The 23913-nt window shown below is 24.2% G+C and overlaps 2 protein-coding genes across 2 annotated transcripts; one reads left to right on the forward strand and one right to left on the reverse strand.

Moving 5' to 3' along the window:
* Positions 1-372: 372 nt before the first annotated feature.
* LOC145834274 (metaxin-2-like) lies at positions 373-9527 on the reverse strand. The gene is made up of 7 exons (XM_082941662.1): positions 9462-9527; positions 5467-5514; positions 5069-5148; positions 2428-2544; positions 2080-2208; positions 1301-1509; positions 373-952 (listed from the first exon to the last, which is right to left on the reverse strand). Exons 1-7 carry the CDS (start codon positions 9499-9501, stop codon positions 793-795), a joined length of 783 nt encoding a protein of 260 aa, XP_082797788.1. The 5' UTR covers positions 9502-9527; the 3' UTR covers positions 373-792.
* Positions 9528-11067: 1540 nt separating this feature from the next.
* LOC145834196 (endoplasmic reticulum-Golgi intermediate compartment protein 1-like) lies at positions 11068-22182 on the forward strand. Its single transcript, XM_082941572.1, has 10 exons — positions 11068-11116; positions 11585-11646; positions 11877-11949; positions 12693-12784; positions 13219-13343; positions 15268-15372; positions 17132-17195; positions 17565-17665; positions 17825-17947; positions 21533-22182. The coding sequence occupies exons 1-10, from the start codon at positions 11097-11099 to the stop codon at positions 21638-21640; spliced, it is 873 nt and encodes a 290-aa protein (XP_082797698.1). The 5' UTR covers positions 11068-11096; the 3' UTR covers positions 21641-22182.
* Positions 22183-23913: the final 1731 nt, after the last annotated feature.

Below are 23913 nucleotides of genomic sequence, written 5' to 3' on the forward strand. Positions count from 1 at the left end.
TACATGTATTTGATCAAAACAAATATTAAACTTAATAAGGTATAAAAGCTTAAAAAAGTGTAAGTCACTCGCTTTTATCTAGCACATTTTAAAACTTTATGCATTTCGATTTCTTAATTTTAGCCTTGTACGCTTAGAACTTTTACAATTAAAACTAGTATACGTTTTTAACTAACATGTTTCAAATTAGGGTTTCAGAATTTAGAAACTATAGTTAAAGGTATAAAAAATAGATTTTTTTTTTGTTTAAAGATGTTGCAACAGATCTTAAGTTGATATTTAAAGAAGCTTAAATATATTTGAAAAATTACTAATCTATACATTTCTTAAATTGCAAACCATGAAAAAGAGATTTTATGACAAAAATTTTAGACGCAAAAAACTTAGAAACGCAAGTGACACTAACTGTGGTTAGTTAGTTTATTTTTTGCAGCATATTAGAAAAAAAGTAGAAAAAAAGTTAAAAATTTATTGTTTGTATCATAACATGACAACAATTTCTACAGTTCTTTATGTAATTTAAGTGTTACTCAAACAAATTTTAAACTTTTTTTTTTTCTTAATTAAAAGTTCAAAAAGTATATATTTTTATACCTACACTTTATCGATTTTATGTAGTGTTAGAAACAAAACTTAGCTAAGTATAACGAAAAATATATAATGCATATTTTTATGACATTAAAAAAATAAAGCTTCGTTTTTAAAACTTAAGAAACAATTATTCTATTTTTTAATGAAAATTTAATTTGAAGTTCAACAAATAATGAACCTATAAAAAATGTAGACTAGTTTTTAATTTTTTGATGTTCCGAAATAACTTTTTTCAACGTTTCTACAAAACTTTACAAGGTTTGGATATTTTTGTACAGTAGCAGCCAGTCTATTATCTGGCAATGTTGTGGTTAGAATAGTGTACAAATGTCCAAAAACAACAGCATCTAATTCCGTTGGCCTTTAGTAAAATATTCAAAAGTTTTAGCAATAGTTTATACTTTTTAAGTATCATCAAAATTACGCTTAAAATTAATTAAGTGTCATTTGAACTTATAATAAAATAATACTTGTTGGTTTCTATAACAATATTAAAAATTTGTTAGCTTGATAAATAATTGCATTCTAAACATAAAAAACCAGATATATTATATGTGTTTGTAACAGAATATTACTTACTATCATACAAATTGTTGTAAAAAAACATCATATAATATTAAAACTTTATTAACTATTTTTGTTAAGTATTCACAAACATAAATGTATTAATATATTTATTTTGTAATATAAAATTGTAATTTTTGCTTACTTTTTTCCAAAAAAGAACTTTTTATCAAGCAGTTTTTGTGACAAAGCGTTGCAACAACGAGAAACTTCTTCTTCAACTTTAGTCAAAGATTTGTCACTTTTTCCCCAACCTATTGCCTTTAAATGTTGCAACATAGATGTGCGCTTCTTGTAAGGTAGAAAATAACTGAGTGGCCACGGATAAACACTGCCATATCTCTTCCGTGTTATCTATTTGTAAATATCTTATATTATACATCAAATATCTTTTAGTACTCATTGAAATAAAAAATGCTTCACTGATATAGTAAATAGATAAAAATTTATATTAGTACATATAAAATTATGTACCACAAAATTACTTGAGCAATTTTCAAAATACAATCATCATAAAAACTATTTAAATTTTTTTTTATAGATTTAAGCCAGAGGGATCTTTTACTTGCGAAGCGCTATTGACTCATCAAGGTCAACTCGTTGAAACTAGTTCAGCACTACTATATTCATAATATTAATACTATTTTTATTTACATTACAGGTTCTCCAAAAAAAAATTTTTAATTATGTTTTCTAAATTTTTTTAGGTCTTTTAAAGTAAAATTTTATAATCTAAAGTTTGCTTTGTTCGAACATTAATTAAAATGCACTTACAATATTGAAAAATATCAAACAAAGGTAAACTTTATTGGCGTTGAGTAAAAAAACTGTATGTGTATAGTGTAAATTACTAAGACAAGTTCACAAATTAGAAAAAAATAGTAAACATTTTTTCAGTACTAATAAAAAGTTTTAATAAAGAACCTCGTCAGTATCGTCAAGCGCCCACGCTATGTATTTTTGAGCAGGTGTTAATTTGCTGTTTACCAAAGACATGTAAGCTTTCAATTTTGCTTTGTCATCGTCAGTTAGATGATCATCCAATCTGTGACCCTAGATTTTACTTAATTTTACTTTGAAAGTTTTTAAAAGTATACAATTACAAATAAAAAACAATATATATATAATTCTATGTGTACATAAATGTTTGCATGTTTGATTAGATTAGTAAATATATTTCAAAGTTATTGATACAGTTTAAAAACCAATTATAAAAACGTTTTGACAATTAAAAATATAAAACTTGAATGGTAATTAAAGCAAATTTCTCACTTTAACTTTAACAAAGTCGATGATAGAATTAGGTTCTGAAATAATATATTTGCCACATTGAATAACAGGTAGTTTTCCTGAAGGTGATATAAATTCAGCATTTGGTAATTGTTCAATCTGTTAATTGTTTTGATATTTTTTAAATGTTTTTCCTCTTGAAAATAAAACTAATATTTTTCAAAATCATAACAAAATTTATTGAGAAGTATGTAACTAAACTTATAAATAACATTTATATAGTTGAAATATATGAAAAACAGTTCCTGCCTGATGAGTCTTAATATGGACGAAACCGTTCATAGTATTGTCTCGGATGCTGTTGTTGTTGATCGTGCGGTGAAGTTCATTGTTTATTATATATATATATACAGTTTAAACAGAAATTGAACATAGAATCTAGTAGCAGCTTATTGCAGGGTTGCCCTGTTTTTAAAGCAAAAAAAAAAACTAGCCTGAGCAACAAAAAACTATCTTGAGTCATTGTAAACTAGCCTAAACTTATTTATAACCTTAAAATTCAAAAAAATTTACCCCTGGCCCAACTATGACATAAATTTGATCTTATTGACTAGTACTAGGCAAAGTACTGTCCAGATTCACCCAGTTAGTTTTAGTTAGAAAACTACTAGTGCAGAATATATAAAATTTATGTAAAAGATATATTTAGATGTACTCATAACTTAGTGTTTACAAATGTATCAGTAGTGTTTATTAAATCATCATTTCATTAAGATTTTTTTTCTTGAGATATTAGTTATTTTTTATTTATATATTTTAAGACTTTTTTTCAAAATTACCATTTAAGACTTTTTATTGCAAGTTCAACCAATAAATGACTATTTTTTCAATATGGTCAGCAGGCTATAAAAATTATCCACATCTACCTTAGACCTTTATTTGTTGTATTTAATTTAAAACTATTGAGAGTTTGACTGTAAATATGTTTGCATAGTACATTAATGACATTTCTTACGTGTGAAATTTTGTTGAGCTAAATATTTAAAAATGTAGTTTTTATATGCACCCTAGTGTTTATAGGGACCCAAAAAACTAAAAATCTATTGTTAACAATTATGTAAAAGATTGTGGACAATAATTCTTTTTAATATTGTGTAGTCAATAAAATGGTGTTGGCAATAAAAAAACTTAAATGCTAATTTAAATGACTGTAATTTTTATATGCAGAACTGAGAGCATATGTATATTATATCCTTTTAAGACAGCACAAAGTTTGTAAAAAATGTTTTTAAACAAATATAACCAAACCATTGGTTGAAGGGCCATAAAAGTTATTAAATAATTAAACTTTCAGAAAATAACCTGATATAAACTATACTATAATAGTTTAGAATAACTAAATGGAACTATTTTTTACATTTTAATTAGTTATCATCAAAAATAATAATTTCAGCACTCATAAAAAACGTTTAATGTTACATTAAAGCAGTTTTTTTTTTTTGCATAATTCTATTGTATACTAAAATTAACACTATATAACACTAAAAAGTATAACTTAAAAAAATATCTTGTTGTGCTTTTAAGTATGTATTCAACTTTTTTTTAATAGTATTTTCCAGTTATATATAATAGAAAACATTAACAAAGGTCTAACAGAGCCTAAGCCTAGACTTATATATGCCATGAGACAAGCTCAAGTTAACACTAAGGTTTAATCATATCATTTTGATCATCAGACTACAAGCCTTTGGTGGACTTAGATCTGGGTTTTGTTTTTAACAAAACTCGTTAGTCACAACTGTAAAACTTTGTTATATATATAATAGTACTGACAAACTATAAATTTTCGTTAAAATTAATTTCACTTTTATGTTTTTAAAATAACACTTAATGATTTTTTGTTACACTAAAAAACAAAATTAAAAATTTTAAACATAAGTCACTCATTTTTAAAAGGTTTATTAATTAATTTTGTTTAGCTCTTCATCAGAATAGACTTGCTAAAAACTGATACTTATATAGTGCAAATTTAGTTATAAACAGTAATTTTGAAATACATAGCTAAAAATTGTTACGTCATAAAGCGTAAAAGCATGTTTAAAATGTTTAAATTATAGTTGAATTAAACTTAGCTGACTTGAAGTTGTTTGTATAAAAAAACAAAACCGTTGAAACAAAAACATTTAAGATAGTAGAAATTTTACCTAAAACAAAACTAAATAACAAGTACATTACAAAAATACGACAATAAACGACAACAATAGTACTAAAACACGCTGTTTATAAAGTTTTAAATTGTAAAAATCTCTTTGTTTGCAAACTTTCAGCTCACAAGTTCTAATAAACAAAGATTCTAGAACTGAGAGATGGTAAGTGTTTCTCGCTCTAGATAGAATTTTGAACCTACTATCCAGGTAGTTCTCAACACAAACAGAGTTGTTGATGAGGTGCTCTTGGATAGATGACTGTTCACCTTTCGACTTAACGTTGTCATTAAAAATAAACCTTTTTAGCTTTTTTGTGACATGCTGCTCTCGCCTGACGTGGAAACGTTGAGCCAAAAGGTGAACACTTGTATGTGAGCCCCATATGTTATGTAATTTATTGATTATTTTTTTTAATATAAAAAAGTTTGTTCAAAACATCAAATGATAAAAAAAAAGTTTATTGTAGTACAACTTACTTTAAAGTTTAGGTCACACATATGTAGGAAGGCTTGAACTGAGAGACATACAGCACTTTCATAGGGAAGTATTTGGTTTTCTATAAAATTGAAATATTTGTTTATATAAACTTTGTTTTATAAAAGACTGAAACTTTAAGAAAATATTATATTATTAAATATTAAAGAATTTACCTATACTTTTAATAGAACAAACTTATAAATTAATTATACCTTTAATCATTGTTTTAAAGATTATTTTGTTTTAAAAATTAGGCACACAATAATAAAAGTTTTATAGTGTGTTTAAATTCCATGCAATTTAATTATAGTTAATGAGTTATTAAATTTAAATTTTTTATTACATGTTTGCTAACAGACAATTTCTTATCACCTTGTAAAAATCAAAACAAAACAACCTTCCATTGGTTTGATAAGAACAGCCTCAGAGCTCCATGGTTCTGAAGCTGTAAAAAACAATTTAGTATAAAAATTGAAAGATTTTGTTTTACTTATTTACTGGACATGATTATATCAATTTGTTTTTAAGGTTTAAAAAAATTATTTGTAGATTATTATTTTTCTGAGCAATAACTTTAACAAAAAAATTTTTTTAAGTTATAAAACTTTTTTTATACCGCCTTTAAAAATTCAATATATATTTATAGTTAGTTTTAAAAATAACATATCTACTTAATAACTTTCTGTTCTTAATAGTGACCTTTAAAGTATGACTCTTTTAAATGTCAATATTTTTTATGAGTATTCTTATTTTAGAACTCAGCTTAGTAAGTCTTTATTAATTAAAAAGAGAATTCTTAAACAACAACTTTACAGCATTTAGTCTTAGAGAGTGTAATAAATAGCTATTTTAAAAGTGTAGTATTAAAGATAATATACATTACAATATTGTCTTTATATAACATTATATTAGTGAGTTTAAAACTTATTAAGAGCAGTGTACACTTAATAGGACTTGATAATGATACAACAAAATACAGGAAGAGAAAATGTGTATTCTACAATCCATTGTGAATTTATAAAAACAAAATTTAGCATTTTGTTCTTAAAACTCCTGGACAAACAATTTATCAAATTCAATGAGTTCAACAAAATTTTCTATAGAAATAGCATCAAAGTATCATACAGTTGCTCTCCAAGTATTAAAACAATTATTAGCAGACACAACATAAAGTTACTTTGAAAAATCAACCACAGACTCAAATCTCAGTATCTGCAAGAATAAAGGCATTAACTAGTTGACAATAAGTGCAAGTCAGTATATGTTATATATAAAACCAGTGACTCTCATGAGAATAATAACAATATGAAACACATTTGCTATGTACGTAGATCTTTTAAGAGTAGACTATATACATAACCTCTTTCTCCAAAGCTAACAAAAAGAAACTCAGTAACTGTACCCTACCAGTTAACTATTTATGAAACCTATATGAAAATTAAAACAACCAAATGGAGAATAATCAAGCAAGTAAAATCAATTTTAAACAAAATTTTTAGGCACCTTATGCAATTTGGAAAGACTATGTATAAATGCTGCTAATTGGAGAAGAATCCTAAATAGGAGAAATGAACTTGTCTCACAGTGTCCAGTACACACCACTATAGGGAGTATTTTTAGATAATCTTTTTAGTATTTTTTTAATGCTTTTTCTTAGTTTAATTTATATGTTTATTTTTACATATGATCATGTTTTTATATTTTAATTTTTTTTTGATTTTTTTTTTATAAATCTTTTGTATTTACAACTTTTAAAGTATAAACTAAAATGTATTAGAGATATATATCAAAACTTATCATATAACATGAGTAAAATCCATTTTGACATAATTGTTTAAACTTTTACAACCTACCCTTGAATTTAGTTTTTCTTACTTCTATTGTTGTCATATAAATTTAGTCAACAAAAATACTTGTTTAAAGAGAACTAAACCTTAATAAAAATTTTTTTTTGCTTTGGTTGACAATTTTTTTATCCGTAAATTTCAAAATTTTTAAGATGTTGATAACTACTGTTTTCAGCTTGTATTTACTTATGCTTTATTTTTTATTTTGTTTACATCACTGAGAGCAGAACTTTAAGTTATATGCTTCCATATTTGGTGTTTACAAAAGTTTATGAAAAAAATTATTTTTATATTTACTAGCGCAATCTATAATAACATTGAAACATAATTGTTGAAAACAATACCGTTAAACAACAAAAATAGTAAGAACATGAGTTAATTTTAAATTACTTAACTATCTATAACTGGATCAACTCAAAATAAATTTTCAAAATCTTAAAACAGCTTGAGTGTAACAATATGTAGCTTATTTTAATGTACTTCATCTTCTATTAATATGTTTACAGACTGTTATTATTTATTATTATTAAAAAATAACCTAAACAAATTAAATAAAGAGTTATTTTTCATTAGCTATCTTCTAAATTAGAATCAAGTCAAAGACTCCAAGTAAAACAAAGAGCAAAATTAACTGTCAAACAGGTAAGAAAGCTGCTAAGATCAAATGTTTATGCATATAGACTTCTTCACAACAATATTTTTTTAATGCAATGCTTCAGTTAACTAAAAAACTCCTCACAGCATCTTTCATTTATTTGCAGCTGAAATTATAAATGGGCCTAAGCTGCAAATTTGCTTCACATTCCTAAACAAGCTAGTCAAGTTCTCCAGTTCCCCAGTTTGACCCAGTAGAGGAAAACACAGAGGAATAAAGAAGAGATATTTTGTAAAAGATTTGTAAAGAACTTAGAAATTCTCAACCAAAGAGAGTTTTTCCTCTTATATGATAATAACAAATGCTTAACACTGATTTCAAAGTTGGGCTTATCTGCTATATTGGAACAGGAGTTGTGTAATGGTGGAGAGTTAAGATACAATCAATTTTAGTGTGAATTGATTGTTCACTGAGTCTAATTCTGGAAAAGAATAACAAATACTCTGGTTTTACAACCTTTGTAAATCAATATTTATTTAAAAGTTTTCCATTAAAGCTATGAAAATCTACACAGCAATGAGTTTCGTAATTCTCTGAATGATGTTGGTGACCTTTGAATGGTGACACTACTGGTGAAAGACTTATAACTAAAGTAGAAGAAAAGTGTGCACTATTTACAAGTTCAATTGAAGAAGAGGACATTTATAATTCAATGGTTCTAACAGGAAGTAATGAGACACTTGCTTTATGTCAATTGAAGGAACATAATACGCCAGGAAGGTATTAACGTGAAGTAAACTGTAAGAGTAATAAGAATAACTTATTGGCAAGGATTTACTTATCATTTAATTATAGATAGTCTAAAATGTATCTATATGAGCATATTCATAGTTTAACAAAAAATATTTTTGTTGTTTTAAATTTTTCAAGTAAATTTTATTTAGTTTTCCAAAATTTAACTATTAAAAGGTATCATACTTTATCAATCCCTCTAAACAAATATATTTTGTGCTTTAAATGAGCCAGTGGGATGTAAAGTTTTTTTAAATCTTGAAAAAGTTCAAAATAGCCTGATTTGGTCTGAGTATAGTAACACTATATAAGTTTTATTTAAAAAAAAACATTTATAGTCTTTTCAATTAAATCCTCTTTTGAAATCAAAATTCAGCTAAATCCAAATCTTAGCAAAAAAGGTTAAGCTCAATAGTAAATACATTCTAAACTAAAAAGTAGTTGTACATGAGTTATCAAAATTTTCAAAAAGCAAGGAAAAAAAAATTGTTTTTTAAGGCTTGAAAAATAGAATTATCAAGTTTTAAAATTAAATGTAGTATTGTGAAAAATTCTTAAACTTCAGAAGGTTAATTTAACATGAAGTTCTTTAATATGTTTGTTTTTCAAGCAAACAAGCAAAACAACAAAGTTTATCTCCACTTTCTATACAAGAGGTAGCACTCTCTAAAGGATAGTTAAGCACACTTCACTTACAACAATATTAATATTATAAATTGTTGTGTTTTTATTTTATAACACCAACTGTCAAACAATCAAAATTATTAAAATTGTTATAAATCTCTATAACTTTTACTACCATAAAAAAAAAGTTAAGCAAATTTGTATACAAATTTAGTTGGCATTGCAAAAATGACATTATAAGCCAAGACCATTCCTTTACATTGTTTTTGTTAGACAAAAATTTAAGTTACAAAGCAGTAATAGTGTCTATAAATTTTTTATTCTTGTAATTGTTTATTCAACGAAAAAAAGAGCTCACATATTTAGTCCAAGGACCTGGTGTACAAAAAAACATTTCAGTTATCGAGTAATACACCAGGATACATGCCCTGTCATGTCCAGGACAAAAGAAATGTAGTAAAATGTCAAGGGTAAAGTTTGACTTATTTCGACTTTGAAACAATTTATATTTTATACAAATTAATAAATTTAAACCTGATAGCTGCATTAAGTGAGCCCCATCTATGTATGACATTTTGACAATATAAATTAGATTATAGTATTGATATAAGCTTTAAGTCATTGAATAAAAATAATAAATATATTTTTAAATTTAAAGTCCCTTATACGAAACTGAAACTGAGCTTAAATTAACTCACCGGATACTTAAACATAATTTAAGTATTTATTAATTTCATGCAACTTCTTACTAAGTCTTAATTTTTGTTTATTCACTTTTTATTATACAAATATTTATCAATATTTTTCTACAAAGTAAATATTAGTAAATAAACGTTAGTTTATTACGCTTACGTTAGTTTACAAAGTCGATACTCGATATCTTTTGAAAACAAGCTTACTCGTAGTAAAATTAATTTATTACTTAAGTAAAATCTAACTTTAAATTTTTTTTTTAATTACAAATTTATGAGCAGTTTTTTAAAGCAATTTTTTTAGTTAGATCATATTTGAAAATAAGCATAAGCTTCTAACTAGAACAACTGTGTAGAAAAATCCAACCTTAAGAAATTACTTTTAAAAGTTACATGACCATAAAATCAAAAATCTCAGTTTTTTTTAATTATATAATTATATTAAAAATCATAAAGTTCGAACAAATATACAATTGGATATGACTTAATTTTAAGCGTAATTAATTATTGATAAGGCGTCAATAGTTCTATTGTTTCCTAATTTGTTTTTAATCAAAGTTTTAGAGTCGCCAGATTAAAATAAGCTTTGTTTATATTGGGTCTACTTTTAAAAAAATGTTTGTTTTTGTTGTTAATATGACGCCTATTGGCAGATTTACTGATTAAAGCTACGAATTATAATACTTTCGATTTAAAATAATACTCTTTATAGTTTTGATATTTCTAACTGTTGTGCATAAAATAACAATTTAAGCTATTGATGATAAAGTTTCTTTACATACATCCCGATTTTTTGTTTTGAAATGTTAACTTACTTTTTATATAACCCATAAAGAAAGTTATGTAGTTAACGTTTAAAAAAAATAATTCAACATTAATTATAGAAAATCTAAGTACATAACATTTATTTATATTTTTAAAACAGTAAATCAAGAGCAATAAATTAATTTTGTCACTTTTACAACTTACAAATCTAAACTATAAAGGTTTGATATAGTAATTTTTAAAAGACATTAGACCAATCAGATTTGAAACTTTAATACGACAAAACTTATCTCTTTATTGTAATTATCAGTTAACTGTCTTTTTGAAAACAAACTTATTTCGAATAATTTTGAGTAAACAATTTTTTTTCTTAATAAAACATCAAGTTTAGCTTTTGTTAATTTAAATATCTAAGTATGAAATAGCCAACTTTTATAAAATGTTAATATAAATCAACGATGCCAAAATTTTAAAAACATAATTTTGAGTTTCTAAACACAAATCATTTCATATATCAAACAATGAAATATTTTAGACTAAAATACAGCTGATTTAACTGTTTATATAGATAGTGTCTCCGAGTTGGTGGCTCAACATATAAAAAGTCTTAAAAGCCATTTTGCATCTTCAATGCATGGCTTATTACTATAGAAGCTTGACACGTAAATTCAAAATATTGTTCACTGTTAAGAAAACAAAAAAGTTTAAAAAAATGGGATTTGATATACGAAGGTAGTTTCTTTTTTATTATCATAATATTGAAAAAATCGCAAAGTTTTTTTTATCTTAACTTTGTTAAAACTTAAAGTAAAAAAATAGGTAATTAAGTTAAAATACTATATTTTTAATGAGAGAATAAAAATTTCAACCTTATGTTTTTTACAAATAGTAGGTTATTCACTTACTTCAAACAAATTTGAAAAAATATTAGCAAAATTCGAAACAAATTATGTACTTAAATAATTAAATCCCATTATAATAATCTTGCGTTTGGTCTTAGTACCAAACTTTTTGAGCACTTTTTTGTCGTTGTCATTAACAGATCCCATTATCTTTTTGTATACACACACAAATAGACTATTTTCAAATTATAAAGTTTAATATCTTTATCCCTGGTTTCCATCATTTAAAAGTTTGTTCTAATTGTCTACTTCTTTAAATTCAAAACAAATTGTAGTAAATTTTGGAAATATTTTTTAGATTTGACATTTACAGAAAGGTACCAAAAGATTTAACTCAACCCACTAAAACTGGAGCTGCAAGTTAGTTTAAAAAAAATTTTATATAGTGAAAGATTTACTAGAGAAGCTAAACTGACAAAAGTTATAATTATTTCAAGTATTAGTTATTTTTGTTTAATACTTTTTTTTTGATTATTAGTTTTTATTTTATTTTTTAGAACAGCACACATAACATATATAAAAAAAAATTAACTAATAAAAAATTTTATTTATATAATTTTTGATTGTTAATAAATTAAAACTGTTTTCAGTTTCAATAGGATGTTGTCTTTTTATTTTCTTCCTCCTTTTTTCTGAGCTAGCAAGTTTTCTCACAGTTGAAGTGTAAGTCTTGTTTGATTTTTTTGTAGATTATCTTAATTATATAACAATAATTCTTACTTGGAATATTCAATACATTTAATAATGCTAATTAAATTATTTAATAATACTATAAAAGTCTATCAAAATATCTTTTTAACACAATATATTTTTTTTTGTTTTTAGTTTTTACTCCTCAAAAGTAGACTCTTTAACACTAGTATATACACAATTTACATATAATTTGTATATGTTTAATGATATCATTGATACATTTTGTTTGTTTTTTTTCACGGAATAAATTTTCAATTTAAGTGTTTAACCTAGGGTTTAATTGAATAATAAATTACTAAAGAAAAGTATGCCACAGGGCTTTGCAAATTCATTTTCACAATTGCCTCCCTCTTTATTAGACATCGCCCCTTTACTAAATAAATAATTATTTGTTTACATGTTTCCCTAACTAATTATTGCACATTGTAGGAAATCCTGGTATACACATGTCTAAACTTAATTTCTTCTATACTTGTTTTTTTTTAATATTGTTTAAACCTTGAAGCAAGTATATATTTGAAATTTTAGCAGAATATTCTAACTTTAATATTTACAAACTTAAAACAAATTCTATTTAAAATGTTTTAGTTTTTATACACTTATTTTTTTTACTTTAATTTTATACTTTTATAATTAAATTTGTTTTCAATCTAAAATCTTTTAAAACCAATTTTATTACACAAAATACAATATTTTTTTTAATCTTTTTTAAGGACCAGCCACCTTTATGTAGATGATCCACAAAAGGGATCAGACAAAGTGCCTGTAATGATTAATATTGAGCTTCCTAAAATGAAATGTGAATGTAAGTGGACAATTTATGTTTATTTTGCCATTTTGTGTTAGTTACTTTCATACTTGAATAATTTTTTGAACAACACTTTTGTTAAAATTGTTTAAGTAATATCATAAACAAAACGGGTACTTTTTATTTGTTAAATATGTGTTTTTTAAGTTTACAGCAATATCAATAAATGATTTGAACTTTTTTTTCTCAAAAGTTGTGCTTACCTAAGCTTTATTTAATCTGAACCTAATTTTTACTATTTAAATAGTATAATATTAACTACAGAAGTTTAGTTTGAAAGATATATTTTTGCAGAATGACTTTGTTGATGAAATAAGTTAACTTTTTTAATTAAAAACTAAATTTTGTACCTAAGTTTTGCTAGATATAAAAATAATAGATATTTCTTTTCTAATGTTATATTTTTTATTTTAATGTATTGAATGTTAAAGACATTGGCTTGGATATTCAAGATTCAATGGGTCGTCATGAAGTAGGTTTTATTGAAAACACAAACAAAATACCAATCAATCAAGGCAATGGGTGCATTTTTACTTCTTCCTTCAGAATTGCAAAAGTAAGAAAGTTTTACTAGTCTCTAACAATTGTTTTTTATTATGTCTTAACATTTTTTTCAAGACTTTAATTAGCGAATTACGTTTTGCTCAAAGAGCTCTACAGTGCACTAAATAAAAAGTCTGAATAAAAACATGCAAAGTTCATTAAAATTATTTTATTAATTTGAGCAATTAACAATCAAACCTATAATATTAATATCTTAACTTAAAATTAATTGTAGCATTGTTTTTACATCAATGAATAAATAAAAGTAAAACAAGAGAAAGTTAGTTTAATGTAAACAAGACAGGTCTAAGTTTTTTTCACGCTTTCCAAACAAGTTGTTGCGAAAAATAAATAATATAGTAAAAGTATTTTTTTTTTTTTTCACTCTGATATTAATAAATAAATTAGTTTAAGTTTTATCAACTATAATTAGTATATCAAATATTTTTTATGAGATTACTTTGTGAGTATCCTTAAAGTTAACTTGAAAGTAAGTATTTAAAGCTAAAATATGGTTAATAGCTTTTATAAAAATTTAAGAAGGAAAATAATACCAAAGGTATGTAGTAAAAAAATATCTTGTGAGTGAAATTTTAAGATTAAAAATCAAATAAAACTACTTTTATTTAGTTTTAAAATATTTAGTTTTATTTTACTAAGAGTTTTTATTGATATAATTGACAATGTTTTTGTACTTCTAAGCTAAGATAACCTATATGTAGATTGTTTTTTTTTGTAGTTTTTGAAAGTAAGAGAAAAAGTATAATGGTGAATTTAATGGAAAAGTATAAATTCAATTTACTATAAATATTTTTTATTAGTATTGCTCATGGAAATTCTAATTACTAGTTTATTATTACTTTGCATTTGAAGAATTCGTTCATACATTTTTTTGAAAATTAAGTTTGTGCATTATTTTGATTTGTCTCAGTACATCTGGCATTTGCATTTAATTAATATTCTTATACTATTATACTTTGTTGTAAGTTATGTAATCATAATATAAGTAAAAAGTTTGATATACTAGATTAAATATATCTGAAGTCAGGCAGAAAAATATTTTAAAATTTAGATTGAAAATGACAATAAGCTTTTTTATTAACACTCTAGATGCAATAAAGTAAAGTTTTTTTTTTCAGTTTCATTTACTAAACAGTACCTTATTGTTATACTTTTTTTAATATAATGCAAGTAACAAAATTATTCATTTCTTCTCTAAAGTTATAATTTTATGATTGATTTTTTCAAATTTATTTCAGAAATTTTCTTAACTCGTAAATGCAAGTTATTAAAAAGGTTTAATAAATATATATGATTTGTTTAAATTTATTATTTATTTTTCTACTGATAAAACACACCTCTAAGTGAGTTCAAAAGTATATTTTATTATAAACATCATTTACAAAAAGTATAAGTGCTGTTTTGTACAATTTCAGTACACTTTACAATACTTATTCCAACGACCATAGGTTGTAATGTTATAATTTTTTTAACATGATGATATCATTTTGCAAAATACTTTTCTTAATTCTAAAGTATATTTCTATACAGTTACACCTTTTAATTACTCCATGAGTTTAGTTGTTTTGAAATTTTAAGGATGTCGAACAGCAGTGTAATACATGTTTTTTAAACTTTTTTTATCCCTTAAAAATATTAAAATAAAAAAACACATGTTTTTTTTGTTGCTATATTGTAGTAAACTAAACTACATTTATTTCTAAATTAACTTTTTTTTTATGTGTTCAATGCTGTTTGACTTTTTTTAATATATGTTATTATTATTATATACTTTCGATCAAGCTATAGCAAGTACACAACCTTTTAAAAATTAGATAATTGTCTTATTAAAAAAACTGTTATTCAAGTTATATGTAAACTTACGTATCTGTTTTCAAAACAATTTGCTGAAAATGCTATAGTTTGATATTTTACAGGTGCCAGGAAATTTTCACATATCCACTCATGGATCAAGAGAACAACCACAAAAACCAGATATGACACATACTATAAAAGAGCTTAGAATTGGTGATAGATATTTGGTAACATGTTCTACATTATAAGTTTTATTAAGCTATGTTTAGATTTTTGTTTTTGAAGTAATTGTTATGATACTGGCTACAAAGAAGCATTTAAGTTCGGTGTGAGTTCGTCATATATAATGTAAATTGACAGATTTTTTTCCAAAAATCAACTAAGGATTTATTTTACAAAAAAGAAAATAGTTTGTATGTAATATTATCAAAAAACAAGTTCAATAAGTTATTGTAAACTTAGTTCTTTACTAAGTACAAATTAAAGTAGAATAGAAGATGTATAACAAGTAGAAGCAGATTTATTAAATAAACTAATGGATCTTATATCTTTTCATGATTTTTTGTTTCAATTGCTTCCTTATCATATTAGACTTTTGAACTTTGAAACATAATATTTAAAAGAAATATTGTTAATGAAAATTTTTGATGTAGTCCGTATTGCATTAATATTCAAATTAGCCTTTTTTTAAACATTGATTTTGATTTTGTAATTCTAATATACAGAAAAAGGAAAAATTATATCACTAAATAAAGTTTTAAATATTTGTTTACTTTTGTAAGCAAGACGTCAGCTTTAACAAAAGTAAACAAATTTCTAATAAAATTTTCAATAAATTCATGCATATAAATGTTTTTGATAATAAATTTTAGTATAGTGATAGTATTTTGATAAACTTTAGCAAAAACTCACAATTTAAAAGCAAATACAAATAGCTATGTACAGTTCTAATTCACTTAACCGGACGCTCACTTATCCGCACAGTTTCGGTCAAGAAAAAATTCAAAAATTTTTCAATATTAAAGACAAACATTTTTGTGTAATACAAATATTTAGGCCTTCATTTTGTAAGAAAATTTTAAATGATTTTTAAATTCTCCAAACTAGTTCATTATTATGACGTGATCATACTACTAATGCTTTCATTTAAACGTTGTTCGAAGCTGATTTAGTTATCAAAAAACCTTTGTATATAAAGTAAGTCAGTTTAAAAAAAAAATTAAGCAATGTTATTAAAAGTATGACTTAAAGTTTTTTATTTAATCTTTTCAAGTTTTTTTGAAAGTTGATTAACTCTTAAGTTTTTTAGAAAATTAATGTATAACAGTTTTAAAAATAGACAAGACATAAAAAAAAAGAAAACGAGTTGCACTAATCATTGAAATTAAACTAGAAGTTTGTAAAATAGTTTAAAAAATGTGCCAAATTCTTTTGTAATAGAGCAGATTAGCATAGGCAGGTCGACTTTGTACAACATTTTAGAGTGAAAATTTTTTTTTTAAAGTTTAAAGCAAAAACAGAGGAGCTGAGCCTTTATTATTTGTTATGCATCGCATAATATACTGCAGTTATTTTATATTATAAAAAAAAAATTTTTGTACTTATCCGGAAAAATGCTTATCCGGACATGTTTACATAAAAATCTTGCCCAACATGTCCGGATAAGTGAATAAGAACTGTACTTTAAATTCAAATAAAAGTTTATCAAGTGTTTTTTTTTTTGAAAATCTAAATAAAAAATAAATCTGATACTTTTTAGTAGCACTAAGTGTTTGTCAAAGTTAGAAAATGTTAATTGACTAAAATGGTAGTTTAAACTTTTAAACCAACTGTTCCTAAACTAATGGGTCGGTATTCCCCAATTTTATACTGGAAAGCCTTTTTTTATAATAATTTTTTTATTCATCTATGATTTTCGACCTATTTGATAATCCTGTTTTAAGTAATAACAATAGTTAACTTTTAATTAAACTCCAACTATTACAGGAGACAAATGTTAAAGAATCTGCATTTAACGCACTCGAAGGCCAATCTACATTAGATAAAAACAGTTAGTAGTTTATTAGATTTACATTACGGTTAACAAATAATTTGGTTTTAGTTATAAACAAAGAATTCTATTTAGTTTGATATCAAGCTTGTTTAATATTAACTTAAAAAAATAGTTTGTTTAAATATGAAATTTTTAGTTTGTTTTTAATTTATATACTTGAAGCAAGTATAACTCAGAAATTGGATAGATAGATGTTTAAATTAAGGTATATTAAGCTATTATCAAGAACCAAAAAGTTATTTTTAGTAAGTTAACTTTTAAAGTGGTAGTAAATTTATTTTCAGTTTGAATTACAATACGTAATTTATCATAGACCTATACTTTTCTTTCTTAAAATACAGCTTATTAATAATCTTGTTTTTAAAGGCGTAGCATCACACGATTATGTGATGAAAATAGTGCCAACCGTGTATGACACCCATGATGGTGATACAAAATACATGTACCAATATACTCATGCTTACAAGGTAATGGTTAGATTAATAGAAATAAAAAGTGTTTTAAACACATTTGAAATGTTGAAGTGTAAAATAGTGCTACCAATAAACCACAAAACTAAGTAACATAGTTGTATTTTTTTACAAACTACTTAGTTTTTCTTTACTGTGTAAACTTTACTTATACAGGACTATATAGCATATGGTCACGGTCAACGAATAATGCCAGCCATCTGGTTTAGATATGAGCTAACACCTATAACTGTGAAATATTCAGAAAAGAGAAAGCCATTTTATCATTTTATTACAATGGTGAGATTAATTGATATCTTTTTATTTATTTCATTTTATATATTTTATTAGTAACACCGTTGTTGAGTTTGCCAAACTAAAAGTATAAACAAGCATGTATACTTGCTTTTATCAAACTAATATTTCTAGACAGTATTTTGTTATATTCTTATTTTATACTGTCTTTTTTATCAATATTTAAATAACACAGAATAATCTAAAATAAAGATAAGAAATATTTGATAGCTAGTTTAATATTTAGATATCCTTATAGTTTATTTAACTACAATGTATACTTTTTATTTCTATAAAACTACATTTTGCTTCGTGCTATTTTGTCTTTGTACTTTTAAAATAGTATTAGTGTGTAGTTTAGGTTAGGACTTTTTTTTTTTAATATTTAAATCTAGTATCACTTTTAAGAAAAAAAAATATAGTAATAGCAGATTATGTAAAGTTTAGAATTAGTTCCATTATGAATTTTTTTATTTTAACTTTGTAATTTTTATTGTGACTTGTGAAACTCTTGTAATAAGATTTCTAATTGTACTACCATTATTTTCATTTGCTTTTACATTTTGTAGAAAAATTTACTTGTTTCTACTGTTTTTTATTTGATACGTAAGTTTTTGTTATAATCAAATTTATAACATACTAATGCTGTTTTATATTCGTTGAACCTTACCAAAAAAAATCATGTGTATCTTTAACTTCTTATTCTAAGCTTGTGTAGTCTAGTAAGTCAAAAAATTGTAGTTTATTTGTTTTATATGAAATTTGATAATCTCCAATATACAATCAACTCACATCCGATCAATTTCAATTCAAGTCGATTCCCTTTTGAACTATTTCAATTAAAATATTACCAAACTATTTCTATCTAAACTCTTTCAGTTATAAAATTCTTGTTTAAACCAAACAAAAATAAAGTATAGCTTTAACTAAAATAGAGAGTAATGCTAATGAATGGGAACGGGTCAAAATTGCACGAAGACAAAATTGCACGAAGATAATTTCGCACCAAGGGTCAATTTTGCACGAGATTAAAAAAAAAAAGAAATTAAAATATTGAAAAAGACAGAAAAATAAACTTGAAGAAAAATTAATGAAATAACAAAAAAAAAAAAGTTACTGACAGAGGGTAAAGGTTAAGGGTAACAGTGATAGTAAAAATAAAAATAATTATTAAGAAAAATGAATATATAAGAATAAATTAGTTAAAAAGAAATAGAAAAACAGTTACCGACCGAGGGTAAGGGTTAGGGGTAACACTGATAGTAAAAATTTAAAAAAACAAATAATTAAAATTAAAATAAGTTACCAACCGAGGGTAAGGGTTAGGGGTTACAGCGGTAGTATAACAAAATAAATAAAATAAATTAATTTAAAAGAAAAAATTAATAAAAGTATTGAAAAATTTGAATAATAAAAAATTCAACTTATGCAAAAATATCTCCGTGCAAAAATATCCCTTCCTGCAAAAGTGTCTTCTTGCTATTTTGTCTGCTCGTGCTAGAGTATCTTCGTGCAATTTAGTCCCCTCGTAAAATTTTGTCTGCTCGTGCAAATTTGACACCTACCCCTAATGAATAAGTATATATTTTAATAAAATAATTATTTAAAGAATATTACAATTGTGATGTGCTCTTTGGCTAAATTGCAACTATCTTTAAAATAAGCTTGTAAAATATTTAATAAGTAAAACTTTATGAAATTAAGTAATTTATTTGTGGTACTCAATAAATATAAAAACTTGAAACAAATAATATTTTGCATATTTTAATTCAAGGTAGCAGTAAAAATAAGATAAATTTTTTGACTAATACTTTTCAAATATCACTGTTTATAACTTTATCTTAATTTAACAATTTCAGATTAAATTACTTGATACTAATTTACCAGCCACTAAAAGTTTTAATTACCTTTGCATTTACACTTTTTCAAACTAAAATGGAATTACCATACAAATTATTTTACTGATATGCTTCCAGTAAATGTTATCAGACGCTTAATACTTTATAAATCACAGTTTTTCATTTAAAAAGCGAATTTACAACTTATATTCGACCTAGATTAAAATTTTCTTTTCCAGTTTGGTCACCTTATCTTAAAAATGACATTAAAAATGTCACAAATTTTTCAAAAAATATTTATCCCTAAAAGTTTTACGTTGTAGTATATCATACACCAAAAACTAGTAAACTAGATACTAAAATATTAAAAGTATCGGAGTTACAAAATTAGTATTATGTTTTTTTTTATAGATTATATCATTTAGTCAAAACTTTAACAGTTGTTTTAGTACTTACAAGAAAATTTGTACTTTAGAAGCAAAAACATGAAAAAATGTCATTGAATTTTTGAAATTCTCATATTTTTCTTTTCCGAGTACATATCTGAAATAAACTTCCTACTTACATAGTCTCTTATGCTATGTGACAAATAAGTTGCACTTCCATTTTTAAAGTTTTATATCAGAAATAAACATAGTTTTATTTTAAAGCAATTAATTTATTTTTTTTCATAATAGTTTCATTGTTTTGACTATTACCTTTAGTTACAAATCAGTATAATTTTTACAATTTTTATTCCTTCAGTTGGTCTTTTTCTTTAGTGAAACTTATAAACAACAAACAAAAAACTTGATAATATATTTTTTAAAGCTTTCATTTTTTAACTTCTTGAGGATTTAATTTTTTGTTTTATTGATTTACATGCTGTTTTTAGTCTTAAATTGTTGAAAAAGTTTGTTATCATCATTGTACTGTGGTTTATTTTGAATTTTGATATTTTATAGTTAAATTTGATAAGATTTTTAGACCTCAGTTATTTTGCACTGTTTTTTTTTATGTTTTAATTGTTTACCTACTAATTAGTAAGCTTTCTTACTTCCTTAATACTTTTTTTTTTGTATTTTATTTTCTATATATCGCTTAAGTAGTCAATATTTCAATGCTTATAAGAAAGCAGACGTATCTTATAAAAATAAACTAGTTGTTAGTGGCTGTATACTATTTAGTATCTAAATCTGGTGTAGTTAGTAAATATTTAAGAACTAAGTAAACATATTCGGTCTGCAACGCATATATTAGTAAAAAATATTACTCAACATTTTTAAAGAAATATTACAAATATAGTCTTATATTAACATAAATAAACAGTGGTGCTTGTTCAATGATTATTTTGTTGGAATTTTACTTTTCAACTGTCTTTTTTAGTTTTTTTTTTCGACCGATCGCAAAAGACTTTTTCCGACTCCGACCTGCAAATTTTTTTTAAGTAAATCCGGATTATAAAATGTTTTTGATTTCTAATGTATTTTGGAAGTTTTAATTGCTAAAATATGTTGATTCTTTTTTAACTAAACATAAAAGTTTATAAATATACTTTGCTCCTAGATACTTTTTAGTATTAAAACTTAACTTATTTCTATAAAACATGTATTTAGGTTTAGTTGCGCAGTCATATTACTTATTTTCTATTCATATTCCTTTATTCTCTAGTATTTACAAATGCAAATGAACTTGATTTAGTTCAGTTGAAAAATACACATATTAAGTAAGTATTATTCATAAATAACTTAAACTTAGTAAATAATAAAAACAGGCATGTGCAATCATCGGTGGAGCATTTACAGTTGCTGGTATCATAGATTCCATGATATTCAGCGCTTCTGAAATGTACAAGAAGTTGACTTTAGGAAAAATCAACTAAATCAATCCAGCTATCACTATATTTACAAGCTAATATTTGTATTTTAACGCCACAACTTTATTACACAACCAAAATATTAGAAGTAGGATACCGCAGTAGTACATACAACTTTTGCAGTTTTGTAAATGATAATTTTATGCAGTAGAACTTATTTTTCTGTTGTTTCGTTTATTTTCAATTACACACCAGTTGTAATATTTTAAATTATAGCTAGTTTCAATACATGTGCAAATTATAAGCAAATGAAAATTGTTCAACTTTTCTTATAGATCGTACTTTCTTCGCTGCATATATAACAAGTTTGTATTTTTATTGCATTCATCAGTTCAAGCTCGCCTTAATCATAGTTTCTCATAGTAAAGTTATCCATTTTGTTACATTATAAAGTCATTTAAATTAGTTATTAGTACCGACTGTTATCAATATAATCACAAGTAAATTAAAAAATTTAAATCTATGACAATTATATTTTGCTTCAAGTCAAATTTAATTACAACATGAAGCTTTTAGTTTTTTATTATATGCTTATTGATTTTTTTGTATGATGCTTCAATTTACAAAAAGATGCTTCAATAATAAAAAATCAATTACCAAAGTGTTGTGTTTATCTATGACTTTCTCTAAAAATTTTGAATTTTTTTTTTTAATATTTATGTATATCAAATGAAGTAGTTTACAAAGTTTTTTATAGTGTTTTCACATTTAAAATCATCATACTTGAATATAGTCTGTATGAATGGTTATAAGTTCTAATTTGTATAAAAACGAAGTTTTATTTTAATTAAAGGTACTACTTAACATGTAAGTTTAACTTTTATATCTCACATTTTGTTAAAACAAAAATTCAATAAAATTAATGGAAATGGGTCACTGTAGCAAGGCTTCATTTAGTATGATTTTTTTTATGATTATAAAGCATATGTTATATAATGTTTAAAATTTTAAAAACGATTTGTGCGAAGTGTTAAAATAAAAGTAAAAAAAAATTTGTTAAAAGTAAAAAAACTTTTGTTAAAATAAAAAAACTTTTGTTAAAAGTTTAGGATTAAATTCTTGTTGAAGTTGTGCTACAAGTTATTTTAAAACTGAACTTTACAATATAAAGATAATAGTAGTTATACAAATTTTATTTATTAATTTTTAGTTTAAATTTAAAAAAATACGTATTTGATGTTTTTATTTCAATTTCTTCAACATGTAACTAGTTTAATTGACATAGCAATATATACTAGCTATAGTTTTCTTATAACTTGTTATGTAAACTAAAACTTAAATAAAAGATGTGAAATATAAATATTTGAAATGCCGATAAACAACTTACTACAGTTTTTCAAAAAATCTCATAACTTGATAGACTATCAAAAAATACTTATTTAAGTACATATAGCTTTAGATATTGTAACACTGTACTGAAATCAACATTTCATTTTATAATTTTAAAACATGTGAATAAATATGGGATTTTTTGTAAAAATATTTTCTACGGTGTCTCAAAACAATTTTAAAATTTCTCAAAACAATATTGTTTATCCAAAGGAGTTAATTTCTTTCCAATTTGTATATATCGACTTTTATCTTTCAAATACGCGTTAGTCACATATCGTTTCGCGTTTAAGATCATCATATGAAGTTCAAAAGAAGTAGCTAAGCAAGTTAACAAAAATTGACTCAAGAATATCAAGCATCTAGTTGCGAGCATCAAGAATATAAAATCGCGAGCATAATTTTTCAAAGCTGTTAGTATAGAACTTTACGATTGCTAAAACTTATTATATATTTTGCCTGTGTAGTATTTTAAACAGTTTTCTTTCAGGCGTGTTGTTATTGATATATTAATAAAAAGTACTTTACATTGATTTAAGTGTGTTTAATTTATAACTTAGAAACAAAACTTAGCAATCAGTTACTTTAAGTATGATCAACAATTGTAACGTAAGTACTGTAAACTACAAGTAAGTAAAACAGTCATTATAGCTTAAGTACTTGAAGACCACATACTTAACACCATAAACATAACGAGTCAATAATACAACAAATTTAAAAGTACTAAGTGTTGTTTTTTCTTAACATATATCTTGAAATCAGTTTCACTGAATAACTTAACATTTTTTTTTTTTTTATTAGTGTCATCAGTTTATAATATATTATTTATTGCTATGTATTTTAAAATTTTCGAAAACCCTTCTCTAAAACATGGGAATGAGTCTAAATTGCACGAATACAAAATTGCACAAATGCACAAAATTGTACCAAGCCAAATTCGCACGAAGCCA

Source organism: Thalia democratica, chromosome 4, assembly GCF_965202585.1.
Source record: "Thalia democratica chromosome 4, ktThaDemo2.hap1.1, whole genome shotgun sequence".
Lineage (NCBI taxonomy): Eukaryota > Metazoa > Chordata > Thaliacea > Salpida > Salpidae > Thalia > Thalia democratica.

Excerpts from the sequence above, each read along its gene's own strand:
- LOC145834196 (XM_082941572.1), top strand. The coding sequence starts at position 11,097 with ATGGGATTTGATATACGAAG. Across the intron at positions 11,647-11,876 it reads CACTAAAACTGGAGCTGCAA|TTTCAATAGGATGTTGTCTT; the intron begins GTTAGTTTAAAA and ends AACTGTTTTCAG. Across the intron at positions 12,785-13,218 it reads TCCTAAAATGAAATGTGAAT|ACATTGGCTTGGATATTCAA; the intron begins GTAAGTGGACAA and ends TGAATGTTAAAG.
- LOC145834274 (XM_082941662.1), bottom strand. The coding sequence starts at position 9,501 with ATGTCATACATAGATGGGGCTCACTTAATGCAGCTATCAG. Across the intron at positions 5,149-5,466 it reads TCTTATCAAACCAATGGAAG|AAAACCAAATACTTCCCTAT; the intron begins GTTGTTTTGTTT and ends TCAATTTTATAG. Across the intron at positions 953-1,300 it reads AAGTTCTTTTTTGGAAAAAA|GCCAACGGAATTAGATGCTG; the intron begins GTAAGCAAAAAT and ends ATTTTACTAAAG.